Source organism: Salmo salar, chromosome ssa03 (genome assembly GCF_905237065.1).
Source record: "Salmo salar chromosome ssa03, Ssal_v3.1, whole genome shotgun sequence".
In the NCBI taxonomy this organism is placed as follows: domain Eukaryota; kingdom Metazoa; phylum Chordata; class Actinopteri; order Salmoniformes; family Salmonidae; genus Salmo; species Salmo salar.
The window spans coordinates 69,266,202-69,281,949 of NC_059444.1; the positions used below are offsets into that span (position 1 = coordinate 69,266,202).

At 41.0% G+C, this 15,748-nt stretch overlaps 1 protein-coding gene across 2 annotated transcripts; it reads left to right on the top strand.

Annotated features, from left to right (window-relative positions):
- Nucleotides 1-3,377: 3,377 nt before the first annotated feature.
- Nucleotides 3,378-15,263, top strand: LOC106601403 (phosphoribosyl pyrophosphate synthase-associated protein 1). Of its 2 annotated transcripts, XM_045715205.1 has the most exons (11): nucleotides 3,378-3,772; nucleotides 4,332-4,384; nucleotides 6,991-7,057; nucleotides 7,463-7,635; nucleotides 8,142-8,257; nucleotides 8,372-8,427; nucleotides 8,589-8,734; nucleotides 9,750-9,794; nucleotides 11,937-12,007; nucleotides 12,204-12,350; nucleotides 13,059-15,263. In XM_045715205.1, exons 1-11 carry the CDS (start codon nucleotides 3,690-3,692, stop codon nucleotides 13,215-13,217), a joined length of 1,116 nt encoding a protein of 371 aa, XP_045571161.1. In that variant the 5' UTR covers nucleotides 3,378-3,689; the 3' UTR covers nucleotides 13,218-15,263. The 2 variants fall into 2 exon arrangements, with proteins under 2 accessions (XP_045571161.1, XP_045571162.1); XM_045715206.1 differs by lacking the exon at nucleotides 9,750-9,794.
- Nucleotides 15,264-15,748: the final 485 nt, after the last annotated feature.

Sequence of the window (15,748 nt, forward strand, 5' to 3'; positions counted from 1 at the left end):
GACCCCCCCATCCTGGGAGAAATATGATTTGTCCCCCCCAATATATCACTGAAACATAACTATGTAATTTAAATAATATTAATAATACGCAATGAAAGCAATTGTGCTGATTATAGACACTTAATAGCGCGTTTTTAAGTTTCAAAAGATTGTGACCCCCCACCCTTTGCCTCACAATGGTTTGATCCACTGCCAGTTCCTTAGTTGGCAAGGTAACAGAGGGGTCGTATCTACTGTCTGAAAGGCACTCAATGAACGTAACTGACGTGAGGTTAATCCAGTCAATCGCGCACACACACTAGCTGAATATGCAGAGCTAGCGCGCAAATATTAACTACTAAGCTAGCTAGTACCTATTCCATTTATGTGGCCTCGTCAAAGATGGAATCTTTGCTATCGTCAATTTATTCCAAGATCAGCATGCAGATGATGTAAATTAGTGCTTCAAAGTTCCTGTGATAAGGTTAGCGATAAACTGAAGTCCAAACTGAACAGAACTACACTCTCTTCTTCCATTGTCTATAAATATATTTAATGTTCTCGTTACAAAAGCTAAATTGTCGCAAGGGAACTTTTATTTATTTATTTTATTTCACCTTTATTTAACCCGGGTAGCAAAGATTATAGCAAACACCACTGAAACGGAATTGGTGCTCGCTAGCTTTGCAAATTCAGCTATTGTTGGAAGCCAGCCAATATCAAACAAACTATTAAAATTACAAAAGGTTGCAGCATATGTTGTGTAAATGGTGAACTCATACAGCTGTCAACTCTTGTCATTTTAATCCGTTTCACATTTGCTAGCTACCTTTTAGATCGAAGCCCAAATAGAATGATAAAAGATAAGATGATAGAAGCCCATCTCCTACTGTAAATAACCTACACACTGTGTGTGTGTAGCCAGCCAGCCAGGTAGAAAAATGGCGGACATCAGAGTATTTTTCAGTACACGAAAACGCAAAGTAAGAACCCTAGTAGCCTAATATCTCAAAGACTAGTTGATAAAATGTTCATAAGAAAGAAATGAAATTCTAATGGAAATGTTTCACAATGATGTCATTAGGCAGAGCAGGCAACAGATGGCACACAGACAGCAGAGTTGGGGACAGATATGCAGGGACAGACTGGCAGAGACAGGGAGTCTCAGGTAAGTTTGTTGAGTCTTTATTTGGCAATATTATGAAAGCTTCTCAATTTTTTTAACTTGTAAAATAGGAACATAATTAGAAAATGGATACCCCCACTCTCAACTTAAACTGGTGACTGAACTAAGATTTGTTAAAGGCAATGGTATTGCTGTTGTGATTAGTTGTGTAGTTTTGGGTACCGGTAGTTAGGAGTACGGCAAACACCTTATTTCTTTGGTTCCTCAATATACATTTACCATATTACAATGTAGGCTATGTGTTACAGCACTACTTTTGGTGTCCCCCTCAGGAATTGCTCTTGAGAAAATGTCATGTAATTGTCCCCTCCAAAGTTGATATCAGATTTTCGCCCCTGTGTTCATGAGAGTCTCATCTTCCATAGAGGGGTCCTAATAGTTTTCTAGGCCAAACCGTTTGGACGCTACAGACGATTTCGTGAGAAGACAGATTTTCGGGATAAATCATGGTTGGACAAACACCGCTCTAGCTTGGTCACCTTTCACCGCAGATGCGGAAGAGCGACATAGGCAAATGCAGTGGATTGAGACACATCCAATGAAAAAATAAATAAACAGATCTCTAGCTTAAACTGACAGCTTTTGATGTTTATTTATTTTTTATTATGCTAATTAGATTTCCACAGGGGCGCTGACATCAACCTTAGGGGTGACGGATTTTGATGGCCATTTTTTTATTACGTTACTTAGATTGACACACGGGTCTGATTAAAACTTGACAGTTGTTTACCTCTTGAGGTAATTTTGGCAATTGCAAGAAGAAACCAAATGAACAGGAACCACCCACCCATACACACACACAAACATCACAGGTGCTAAAATGTTTCCATGCTTATTTCATACATAGCCTAAAGGAAAACATGAATGTATTGTTTTTGGGTATCCTTTGTAGGATAGATAGATCAAAGATGTCCTGTCAACACAGCAGTAGTACATCACATCAGCACTATCCGCATGATGATTGCTGCAAGAAGAAAATCAGATGTTCAACTAAACTCTTGACTTCAAGCCCAAAGTTCGGCAGATGGCGATATTGAATCATTTCATCTTACCGTCCAAACGCATTGTATGCAGCCGGCAATACATTCGTATCCCTAGTGGACCTTTTTGTACCTGAAACTTTCTCCATTCAGGCTGCATAGGCTTCACCTTCCTCATTAGCTTTATTTAATGGAGATAAGGTGGAAAAAATGGGGAAAATATGCATACGTTCCTTATGAAAAAACATTTTCCACTGCCCTGCTAGAGTGGCTAAATGTTAATCCAGGATGTTGTGTATCGCGTTCAGCCAATCAGGTTGCAGCAGTCTGTTTTTTCACCCTTAACCTAATAGAGCCCCACAGTGGAGTCGTCATAATACAAATAAAACCTAGTGGTCAAACAGGGAAATGATTCCAATCATTTTTACACAATTTGTTTTTCCCATAGGGGATTTTAGAAACACTTAAAATAAGGGCTGTGTTTCGTGTAGGCTTACATTGGCATGGTGTTTTGATAACCATGTAAATCTCTCTGAGTTTTATCAAAATATTCGGCTCTATCTATTCTCATATAATCGAAAATGCTAATTAGCATCAAAGTAGACATCATGCAAGACTACAAATCCCTGCATGCTCCTGACTGATCTTTTCGACTCATTAAGTCAAAATAACAAATCTTTTGACTAATTTCGTTCATTTGAATAAGTAATGCCCAGAGCACGCAGGACCACCTACCAGCAAATGATGAACTAAAAACTCCAAAGTCATGATTCTTACAAGCCTCTCATTCACATCTCACAAATCCAGCCCAGTGGCGCAGCTGTCTAAGGTGCTGCATCTCAATGCAAGAGGTGTCACTACATTCCCTGGTTCAAATCCAGGCTGTATCACATATGTCCCATATGTCGGTGCACAATTGGCCCAGTGTTGTCTGGGTTTGGCTGGGGTGGGCCATCATTCGAAATAAGAATTTGTTCTTATTAACTGACTTGCCTGGTTAAATAAAATACGACAGAATAAGATGGACGGTGAAATGAAACGACTCAATATCGCTGTCTGCCGGCCTTTGGGCTACTTGACCCCCAGTGCAGGAATCTATGTAACCAATTGATTCAAAAACACTCCCGTTTCCAACAAAAAATACATACATTGCTAACTCAACTAATAATAGTCGGCAGGTCTGTTAAAAAATACTTTCCCCTGATTCGGTTCAGGATTGTTGTTGTTGTTGTTGTCGTTCATCTCTTGCACAGCCAGCCAACCACACACAGTCAGACAGACAGCAAAGCTAAAGAGCTAGCCGCAAGCAATTTATTTCACTCAACTAGCATAGCTATCTTGGGAGATTATATTTATACTGGATATAATAAGGTCTAATAATAACAAAGTGCATTTTAACATCAACGTCGCACGTTTTTGTATCTTTTTTCGTATGACTACCTAACAGTTAGCTTAGCTTGCTAGCAAGCTGCAAGTGTGGTAACGTTAGTTTGAGAAGAAGCTAGCTAGCGGTATACACAGGTGCTAGCTAACCAGCTGCCAGAATGAATGTCGCAAAAAGTGGTTATCGGGTCTTCTCTGCCAATTCTACTGCAGCATGTACAGAACTAGCCAAGAAGATTACTGAGTATGTATATTTTATTGTTCTAACTAAATGTACGTGTTATGATAGATAGCTAACCAGATAATGTTGCTAGCTAGCTCGCTAAAATGTGTATGCTGGTGTTTGCAGGTGCATGGCCACAGATGAAGTCATTTGAATGTAGCCAGGGGTCTTGCTTACTGTCATTAATCTATTGGGTTTATGAGTTGGTCATTTGCTAGATGTTGACAATGACATTCAGAGGCTAAAGGGAATTGATTTAATGTGAGACAGTGTTGGGTGTCTCGGCTGTGTGAAACTGGGACCTATCTGTTATTAACGTTAGTGACACTGAAACAGGGAGCGAGTGCCAGTGATCTAGCTGAACTCTTCCCATGTCTAGATATGCAAGGCCAACTGTCTCTGAATTAAAATGTGACACATTACAACATGTTGCTTGTTTGCTTGGGTATCAAATAGTAGAGGTACAGCAGGCTTAGTCAGAGTGGGATCAGTTTCCATGCAGGGCCTCTGTCCTGTCTGAATAAGACACATCACAGTGTCATACCTCTTGTACTGATTTGTCTGGTGTGTTTTTTCACAGACGACTAGGAGTTGAATTGGGCAAGTCGGTGGTCTATCAAGAGTCCAATAGAGGTGAGTTGAAACTAATTATGTATATAACGGGAGGCTGCTGAGGGGAGGACAGCTCATAATAATTGGAATAATAACATGGGAACCAGGTGTTTGATACCTTTCCATTGACTCAATTCCAGACTTTATTATGAGCCATCCTCCTCTCAGCAGCCTCCATTGGTATACAGTGCATTCGGAAAGTATTCATACCCCTTCACTTTGTTACGTTACAGCCAATATTTTAAAATTGATACAAAAAAAATAATCCTAATCAATCTACACATAATACCCCATAATGACAAAGCGAAAACAGGTTTTTAGAATTTTTTTAAACTTTATTACAATTTTGAAACTGAAATAACTTATTTACATAAGTATTCAGACCCTTTGCTATGAGACTCAAATGTTTCTAAAACTTGATTGGAGTCCACCTTTGGTAAATTCAGTTGATTAGACATGGAATGGCACACACCTGTCGATATAAGGTCCCACAGTTGACAGTGCATGTCAGAGCAAAAACCAAGCCGTGAGGTCGAAGGAATTGTCCGTAGAGCTCCGAGACAGGATTGTGTCGAGGTACAGATCTGGGGAAGGGTACCAAAACATTTCTGCAGCATTGAAGGTCCCCAAGAACACAGTGGCCTCTATCATTCTTAAATGGAAGAAGTTTGGAACCGCCAAGACTTTACATAGAGCTGGCCACCAAGCCAAACTGAGCAATCGGGTTGAAGGGCCTTGGTCAGGGAGGTGACCAAGAACCCGATGGTCACTCTGACAGAACTCCAGAGTTCCTCTGTGGAGATGGGAGAACCTTCCAGAACGACAACCATCTCTGCAGTACTCCACCAATCAGGCCTTTGTGGTAGAGTGGCCAGACGGAAGCCACTCCTCAGTAAAAGGCACATGACAGCCCGCTTGGAGTTTGCCAAAAGCTAAAGACACTCAGACCATGAGAAACAAGATTTTCTGGTCTGATGAAACCAAGATTGAACGCTTTGGCCTGAATGCCAAGCGTCACGTCTGGAGGAAACCTGGAACCACAGGGGCGAAGGTTCACCTTCCAACAGGACAACGACCCATAGCACAAAGCCAATACAACACAGGAGTGGCTTCGGGACAAGTGTCCTTGAGTGGCCCAGCCAGAGCCTGGACTTGAAGCCGATCGAACATCTCTGGAGAGACCTGAAAGTAGCTGTGCAGCAACGTTCCCCATCCAACCTGACAGAGCTTGAGAGGATCTGCAGAGAAGAATGGGAGAAACTGCCCAAATACAGGTGTGCCAAGCTTGTAGCGTCATACCCAAGAAGACTCAGGGCTGTAATTGCTGCCAAAGGTGCTTCAATAAATTACTGAGTAAAGGGTCTGAATACTTATGTAAATAAATTACTGAGTAAAGGGTCTGAATACTTATGTAAATGTCATATTTCAGTTTTTTATTTGTAATAAATTTGCAAACTTTTTTTTGCTTTGTCATTACGGGGTATTGTGTGTAGATGGAAAAAAATTGTTTAAATACATTTTAGATGAAGGTTGTAACGTAACAAATGTGGAAAAAGTGAAGGGGTCTGAATACTTTCCGAATGCACTGTATAAATCATTGGTTGAAACCAAGGGTTGGAACCAAAATTATTTTCCAATCGTTTCGTTCTGAACAGAACCATCATTTTTATTTTTCGTTCTGTTGCACAGTTCCTACAGCAAAATTAATTTGTGAACCGTTTCTAACCCCAAAAAACGGTTTACATCATTCCTTTCTGTTCCTTTTTAAACCTCTGAAATTGATAGATTTTTTAAAACATTTAGTTCGACATTAAATTACCACCAATTAGTGCGGATAGAATAGCTTGCTATGGAGCGGGCAAGCTATTTACATGGATTGGACAGACAAGTGTAGGGTGTGAGATGGGACTGAAATTGAGAGCGAGAGAGAGAAGAGGAGGCTTGGCTTGACGCGCTGGGCATCTTGTTGTTTTGACATGTTTTGTCTGAATTAGGCCCACAGAATTATACTTACGGAGGAGCGGCTTCCGTGAATTAACTTTGAATGTCTGACCTACAGAGAGTTGACTGTTGGACCAGAGCTAGCTAACAAGCTTGTGTGTGCAGAGAGGCATCAGAATTCAAATAAAAACAAGTCTTACCTTTTTGTAGTCTGAGCGACAGAGTGAGGGCTTTGCATAGGCACTTTGTTGCATTTTTTGCGGGACTGGAAAAAAATGCCTGGAACATAAAATAATGTTATTAACCGGTTTCCATACTTTTAAAATAACTGTTCTGTTCCAGAACAGTATAGATCACGTTCGTTCCCGATTCTGTTCCTCAAAAAAACAAACATTTGTTCTGTTCCCTGAACCAGTTCCAACTCCTAGTTGAAACCCAGTCACTCTGCCTACTCTGCTAATACAAAGAACAACGTATTTGTTTGGCCTGATACAAATCATTTTTCTGTTTTGGAAAACATGACATGTTACAGATAAGTGTTTACAATGGCTTGATAATTATGCTTGAACTGAGTGTTATGCCCTAGTTGACATAAACAAGTCTAGGCACATTTGGGGAGCTGTAAGTGTAAAGTTAGCATTTTACCCACACTTGCTGTTGATTCAACTTTATGTGACCCTTGATAGAGACCAGAGTAGATGTGAAGGAATCTGTTCGCGGCCAAACTATCTTCATCATCCAGACCATACCCAGGTGAGTAGACTGAAATATGTCATCTCCTCCATACTTCTGTGTCTAGGACACACACACCTATACTGTGTGTGTAATGTGGTGCAGCCTTTAGGACTATGCATATCAATCTATGTTGTAGGAGGGGTATTCACACAGTCATATCACGTGTTAGGTTGCATTACCCATATTCAAACCTGTTTGATTCACACACTATAAATCAGGCACAAGCTCATCTACCATAATATGAATAGCTACCAGTGTTATTAATAGCCATCCTCTTATCTGTCATCTGACTTGGCGTGCACAAGCTGTACTGAGCATATGTTGTTGCCCTCTGCTGGAGAGTTGCTCAGCATGAGTTTGCACTGACCGCACCATAAATGTGACCATTATTTGTTATTTACACTTTTCCCTTGTTTTAACCAGAGATGTCAACACGGCCATTATGGAGCTGCTGGTCATGGCCTACGCCCTTAAGACCTCCTGTGCAAAGAACATAATTGGGGTCATTCCCTATTTCCCCTACAGCAAGCAGTGCAAGATGAGAAAAAGGGGTTCCATAGTGTGCAAGCTGCTGGCTTCCATGCTAGCCAAAGCAGGTAATTACAGCCTGTATGCAAGTATTAACAGTTTATTGTTTACATTGCCCTTGATCATCTGTGTTAAAGGAAAATGTCTACATTTTTTTACTTCATATTTGTAATCTTCAGCCCCACCCCAACATTAACATATGTGAAAATTGAACTTTTTTTTGTTTTGTGGAAAAAATATAGAGGAAGATAAGTGTTTCCAATGACGCCAGCGGTGTGCATCATGTGATTTTAACCAATAATGAGTAGGCATTGACTTCTAATTGTCTACTAATTGGTTGATGATGACATTGGAAGCACTTATCCACCAATTTTTTTTAATTACAAAACAGAAACGTTCCATTTTCACATGTGTTGATGTTGGGATTGTGCTGGAGAAGAATTTGAAGTGGAAAATGTTTTACATTTCCCTTTAAACTTGCCACTGTGGCTGATTTCTCATTCTTTACCCTCTCTTAAAAGCAGTCTGCTGTTTCTTCAGTCTCTTTTCTCATCCTCTCTCTTTCTCCTTCCAGGTTTAACTCACATCATCACCATGGACTTACATCAGAAGGAGATCCAGGGCTTCTTCAGTTTTCCAGTGGACAACCTGCGTGCCTCCCCCTTTCTGCTTCAGTACATCCAGGAGGAGGTAACCATCTCACTGTAGCTCATGTGCCATGCTTGGTAGTAAAGTTGTAAGATAGTGAACTACACACAGCGGCCTATTCAATGTAAAATGTGGGCTCCTCTCACTTCCCTTCAGGTCCCAGATTACAGAAATGCCATTATTGTTGCAAAGTCACCGTCTGCTGCTAAGAGGTAACATACTATTTAGTTACAGAGGCCTGGAGTGTGATCATCTTATGTAAATAATGTAAAAGGGTGTCAATTTGTAAGTCGCTCTGGATAAGAGCGTCTGCTAAATGATGTAAATGTAAATGTCTGCATTTCTCCAGTGTTTTCTTGCTGTTGTCTTTCAGAGCTCAGTCCTATGCAGAGCGACTGCGTTTGGGCCTGGCAGTGATGCATGGCGAGGCTCAGTGTTCAGAGTCTGACATGGCGGACGGACGACACTCTCCCCCCTGTGTCCGTAACACCTCAGGACACCCTGGGCTGGAGCTGCCTTGTAAGACCTCTCTAGAAGCCCTATATAGCTTATAGCTTGGTAACCAGCCAGGTGTAGTTGTAGTCAGTCTGCCATCAGATGAAATTGAAACTGTATCTTTGTCTGTAGCTTCCCTAATTCTTTAGTGTTGGTCAGGCTGTGTCTGTAATATATAGAGGGATGCATAGATGCCTGTACTCGTCAATGGTTGCATCCAAAAGTATGTTAAGTGTAGTGTGAAATGTTAAAGTTTCTGAATTATTTGAATCATTATTTCAACCCCCCAAAATATCCATGGCAAAATCCTCATCATATGGATTTAATGTCCGCACCCACAGCTTCATAAGTGATGATTCTGCTATAACCATTTTAACACCTGACATTATTTTTAAAGGATCTTGGATTGTGTAGCCTATTTACTGCACGTTCTAATTCCACAGATACACTGCCTCTACTAATGTTGCGACCTTAGCCTCCCTAAAATGTAAAGGCATTCATACCAAATCGTTTTAGAATGGTTTGCATGTTTAAAAATGACATTTTGAATAAGAGAACAACCATTTTGTTTTTCATTTTGAGAGAATGACACTAACTTGATATTGGGTATGTCTCATTTTCTCAGTACATTCGTGGTAAGGCTGTTAAAACAGTTGGGTCTGACAAAACAGGGTCAGACTTTCTGTCTGGGCTTTGTGTCATTGGCAAATGACTCCAGCCAGTATTATGCTCAACTGGCTGTATCCCCCCTTCAGCTTTAGTGTTTGTAATAATATTTGTATTATTTACTTAATTTATTATCCTTGACTTAAAAAATCCTCTTATTGTAAGCCTGGGTCAGTTGCAAACTGTCCTACACATTTCTTGAATGAATAAGCTTCAAGTCCTAGAGGAATGGTTTTAGATTCTTCACGGGTTAGCTTTAAAGATTGTGCTTCCTGTAAGAGGATTTTCCCAGTCCTGGCTTCATGTCTTCGTAGTCTGTTATGTCGAGTCTCTGTGGATGTGTGTTAACGTGGTGTTTATTTGTTGATAATAGCTGGCAGCAAACAACAAGCTCCGTTCCCAGGCATAGAGCTCCCAAGTACGACCGTAAACTTAATTCCATTTTGACCACCAAATGGTTCCTCTCCAAATGGTTCCTAAATGCGTGCATGTAGTGATCAAGGGTTTTCGAATCATCTTGCCAACAAACAGTCTTAAGTGCATGGTCCTCAGTTGTGATTGAGGAAAGCATAACAAAGACAATCAATGGACCAATTACAAATGATATGGATCAGTTAGTTGATGTGGTCTAGCTCTACAGATCCATAGTGGATGTACTGACGCCTATGTACCCCACTGCAAACTGTAGATGAGATCCTCATCAGGAATGGATCAATGTCTTCCTTGATCCCCAGTCAGGTCTCCAGCAGTGTGCTGGAGGCAGAGACTCCAGCAGTGTGTGTCAGAGGCAGAGACTTCAGACTGTTCTGCAAGATGGCCTGAAAGCCCTCCGTTAGTTGCTTTGTGAGACTCTATTCAATCATCTGACAAATGGAACCATTTCTCCCAGATACATGTTTTTATTTTCATCCGGACTCATCTTGCCAATCAACACATCATGCTTCCCTATTGAAGCCTCGCCCGAAGGAGTCTGATTAACACCTGGCCTTCAGAAATGCATGTTTTGAATACTAATTAAGCATGCCTTTTATATGTAGGCCTAATACATCATGATAGGAAGAGGAAACAGGATAATCCTTTTTTTCAGAATCTAAAGCAAAGATCCAGATTTTTGGGTGGGTGGCAACATGTTGTTCTTGTGTGTGCTGCTGAACACACAGTACAGAACACCACAGTAGGTCAGGTCAGGGTTATGTTGTGTTCACCCTCTTCCCTGCTGCCCATACAAACCAGTGGGCTGCTGAACACACAGTACAGTATACCACAGTAGGTCAGGTCAGGGTTATGTTGTGTTCACCCTCTTCCCTGCTGCCCATACAAACCAGTGGGCTGCTGTGTCACATCTTGGGCCTTCCCACGTTTAAATAACCGGAGTTGTACCGAGAAACACCAATCAGAGGGTGTTTGGATCTATAAATCCTAAACGTGGACCCTACATGTCAATAACAACACATCTACTGGTTTGGGTGTGAATATGCAAATCTGATTATAACGTCAAACCATGACTATCACATATTAGTTGTATTATAGCATATGTATTCCTTAGCTCAGCAATGCTGGCTTCTAGCATCATTGAGAGGATTGCTGAGATCTTCAGGCTTTTCAACTCTTGCCTCACATATATCCAAGACAAGTTTATCTCTAAAATATGTGTAGGCCTAACTATAGTTTTTACTAGATCATTTTGATTAATTTCTATATTCTACCTGGAAACATTCTAGGTAGTACCTCTTTAAGACTACAGAAGGTTTTAAGACCTAGTGGTGATGTTGATGCATTTTGAAAAGCTGAAATGTTCCAGTGCTTATTATTGCTTGTGTGTGGTCCCCTGTAAGGAAGGCATGTGTTCCAGGAAGGAATGTGTTCCTGGCATGAACCTGTGTTCCCTGCTCATCTCTAGCTTCCACTCCCACAATCAGCTTCCCCACTCTGGCTGGCTGATTGTCCATCCGCTGATTGTGCGCTTCCCCCATTGACTGACAACAGTGGTGTTCAATAAGACAAACCTGGAACATTAGTAAGCGTGTGATTACCTCATCAGTGCTTGTCTGCCTCTATCGTTTTTGATGGATTAATGACAAGATTAGGTTGTGCATATTGCTACATGTAAACTGTTGCCAAATGTCTGCACTGAGCTCTGAGCAGACAGTGTGTTGTGGAGGCAATTTAATATCAGCGTCTGATTGGGTATACTGGGCAAAAAGCCTGTCATTTTGATTATCCTTGTGCTGGTATGAGTTTGGCATTCCATTTAAATCTATAAGGGTATAATTGGGACAATTGACATAATTTATCTAATTTCCCAGTTACATCTCATTTTGAAAAGAGAATGTTAATCAGTTACCCAGAAGGGGGGAATTGCATGGAACATCAACTATTAATTGCAGAATACATCATCATAACAGTGATTGAAATTGGACTTTGTAATTGTGGAAAGCTCATACTTTTTAACCCATTTTACCCAATCTACTCTGAGATGTATCCTCGTTAGTTTTCCTGTTTATGCCAATGGATACTGTATGTGATGACTAGCAGTGACCAGTTCGTTCTTCCTTTTCAGTAATGATGGCCAAGGAGAAGCCCCCGATCACTGTTGTAGGAGATGTGGGAGGAAGAATCGCAATCATTGTTGTAAGAAATGTGCCCCTTTGTTTGGGCCATTTGCGGTTTTGTCTTGGAAGGCCTGTGCTAAAATGAGCCACTTGAAATGAATTTGCAACATTTTGCCACATTGTATTTAATAACAGAATATGACAGCCTTAGATTATGGATGAAGGAACTACAGGCGTACATCATTACCAATCCCGTGGTTGCCGTTCTTTCCCAGGATGACATCATAGACGACGTGGAGGACTTTGTGGCGGCAGCTGAGATTCTGAAGGAGAGAGGAGCTTATAAGATCTACATCATGGCTACACATGGGCTGCTGTCTGCCGATGCCCCCCGTCTTATTGAGGAGTCCACCATCGACGAGGTGAGATACAGATGTAGGATCTTCATTTCAGACAGTCTGCTACAGCAGGAAAATAATCCTGCAGCAACAGGAAATGCTAATTATTATGTGGATTATAATTAATAGATGTTTTGTAGGGGTTGATACATTTTTCATGAGGGAAAATCAAGTGGAAATGAAAAACTTCAGAAGCCTTTTTAAACTTCAAATACACTACAAGTTTTAGATTTCCTGCATTACATTTCCTGCAACAGGGCGATCAAATTAAGATCCTACATCTGTAACAGCAGCCCTGTGTTCTGAATTTATCACTACATCTTGATTGGGGAAGTGCTCAGTTCCTCATCGTAAAAGCTTTTTTATCACTTTACAACGGAAAGGCAGTGGCAACACTTTCTATGTACCACCTGTGTGCAAGGTATTGCAACTTGATTCGTAGGATGTTTCGTCGCCTGTATAAAGGCTGTTATAAGATACGGTAGTCAGGCACAGTTCAGTCTGGGAATGAGACAAAATAGACCACGCCGACGAACGGTTGAAACCAGCGGGTGGCCCGGCTGTCCTATCGCCTTTGACCACAGTACATTGTCCATCATTTTCCATTTATTTCCAAGCGATTCTACATGTAATATCAACACTGTTCGTGGACACCCAGCAGGTGATCTACTGCACATGGCCGACCTTCATTATGGTGTTTCCTCCTCTGATCCCTGTCTGTCTGCCCCCCAGGTGGTGGTGACTAACACCGTCCCTCACGAGGTACAGAAGCTCCAGTGTCCAAAGATCAAGACAGTGGACGTCAGTATGATCCTGGCCGAGGCCATCCGACGCATCCACAATGGGGAGTCCATGGCCTACCTGTTCCGCAACATCACAGTGGACGACTAGGCCAGAGACATAGAATTGAGTCTGTGCTGGAGGTGAGGTGCTCGGAGAAAGGCTGGTGGTATACACTCTATGGTCCCTGTGGTCTCTCCACAGTGCTAGAAGTGCATACTGTCCCTGTAGTCTGCACCTTCACACACAGCCTAGTTCAGAAGACTAGGACGAGGGGGAGTACCGTCATCATATCCCCTCTTACAAACAAATAAAATGCATTTTCATCAGCTTTTATGCCCGAAACATAACATGGAGTTGCTCAATAAAAGTGATAAAAGAAACAAAAAGTTAAGCAATACTAAAAGGTTGATTTAACGTGCATATTTGTTGTCAGGTCATGTGTTTTTTTTGCCTTACTATGCTAAGGTCTGCCAAACCAGCAATGTATGAATTACTGTACCTCACCTCCATGGTAGTTTTGATGTCTTTTTTAATTCCTCCATGCTTCAAGATATGAAGGGATTTGTTATTTTGTTGGTTCACTGTTTTGCCCACCTGAATTAAAGGTGTAGGGTGAGTGTTACGATGAAAACTAGCTTTCCTTGTCTAGCCCAGGGGTGGGAAAAATAGATATGTCTTTTTTTGGGGGGCGGAAATTATTTTGGGTCAAAAAACTCCAGGCCACTCTTGAACGTCTGAAGCTAGATAGAAAGTATGTAGATATTATAATGGACTGATATTTTTTTCAAACTACTGCCCTTTTTCTGGCTCACAAATTGCTTTTGAAAAAAATCTGTGCCGCCTTCTGATAAATGTTGAAATCCCAATGTGGCCCTCGAGCCAAAATGATTGCTCACCCCTGGTCTAGCCACTGTCAACATATCTAATGATGTCTTTTTCTTCAGTTCTCCGTTATGAAGGAGGGTGACCGTATTTCACTCTGTTTAAGTATCTTCCCAATAACATCACTTATTGCTTGAATTATTTCCCCCCACACCCCTGGCCCTCCAGGCCTACCGAGCACTGTGACTGCTTCGCATTTGGATGCAGGCGTGTTAATGCAAAACCTACTGAGAACAAAGCTAAAGGAACCCTAGTACAGCAGCTCCCCACCAGTTCTGTGTTCTGTGTGACACCTAAGCCTTGTGAATTCAGGCTGACTCACCAAATACATCTAGTAAGACCACATGTATTGTCTACCACCACACATTAGGCCACAGATTAGGAACTTTTGACCCACCATGTTTGAATCCCAAACACTGTCCTAGTCATTGTTACTGTATTGGTCCAGTCAGTCAACTATTCTCTGTGTAACTGCAACAAATGTCATGATTTCCATAGGTTGGGCAAACTGTATAACATCAGCTGGATATCTGAATGGATATAACCTTTTATATTAAAGGGGGATATGACATCCTGACTCTGAAGTAGACTTTCCTATATAGTCTTGTTACTTCTCATTGGCATTCAGAAAGACTGACAATATATGCATTATGTGTCCATGCTGAGGTCATGGTTTTGAATATAGAAATTGTAATCGTGACACTTTACCGTATGATGTATGGAATTGTGGTGTCAACTTACTGATCAGGAGGACTGAGATCTGTCGTGATGAAAAGATGTGGACTAATAGTCAAACTGATGTTCAAGGGAAGTCGTGTCTGAACACTGTTGGAGCTTGAAGCTCAGGGAGATATGCTTATAAGGCAAATGCATAATGTATGTGAAGAAAAACCGCTCTTAATGCTTGTGCCTATGTCTCTGGTACAGCAAAGTCTGCAAATGTAAATGTGTTGCATTCCGTTCGGCAGAACTTTCTCTTTACCAGTCTTTGTTACTTTTGTTGTTGACATTCGTTCCTTTATTGTCCTGTAGGATGTGCTAATTGTAAACCGCTAACTATACCCATGTGTGGTATATACATGAGGAAAGGTCCTTGGAGAGAAATAGCTGTTGCTATGCCAACTCATATCCATGTCTTCCGATAGCACAGTGATTTGTTACTTCACCCTCGTTGTCTGATCTTGATGTAGCCTATTTGTGAGTTTATGATTTAATTGAATAATTAGTGTCTGCATCCAATTTTTTGTAAGTTAAAATAAACCTTTGGCTTCATTTTGTTTTTGCCAGACTTTTTATTGGTGAACAAAATTGTTATGTGTTTAATAATGTTACATTTTATTCTGGAGAATTCTAGTATATCTAGTCTTAATTAACAATCAATTTACTCTTCTGTTAAAATGAACCCTTCACATTATTCAGGTCAACCTTCATCAGATCCCAGAACTATTGATTTGTAGTTACACAATTATTTGACCATCGTACAATCCCAATATTGTCAGTTGTTATACTTGATCAGGGGAAAATACCATTGAGTTTTATCTACGCTTTGATCAGAGAACATTACTTCTGGTTTGTGTTGTTGTAGTATAGCTACCTAATGCAGTGAGTGTACAGTATAGTGAGACAACTTCTTCAGATGAAGTCAGGGACCCTTTACTTGTTCCAAACTTCTCAGGTTTCTACTCATCACTGAGGAGCTTTGACCAAGTCAAGGGGCAGAGACGGACTAGAAAACTCTTATCCCATGCAGTGGAGGC

Bases quoted from the DNA above. Each gene is read 5' to 3' on its own strand.
- LOC106601403 (XM_045715205.1), top strand. From the start codon at position 3,690: ATGAATGTCGCAAAAAGTGGTTATCGGGTCTTCTCTGCCAATTCTACT. The intron at 12,008-12,203 runs GTAAGAAATGTG...GTTCTTTCCCAG, and splicing joins GAAGAATCGCAATCATTGTT to GATGACATCATAGACGACGT. The intron at 12,351-13,058 runs GTGAGATACAGA...TCTGCCCCCCAG, and splicing joins AGGAGTCCACCATCGACGAG to GTGGTGGTGACTAACACCGT.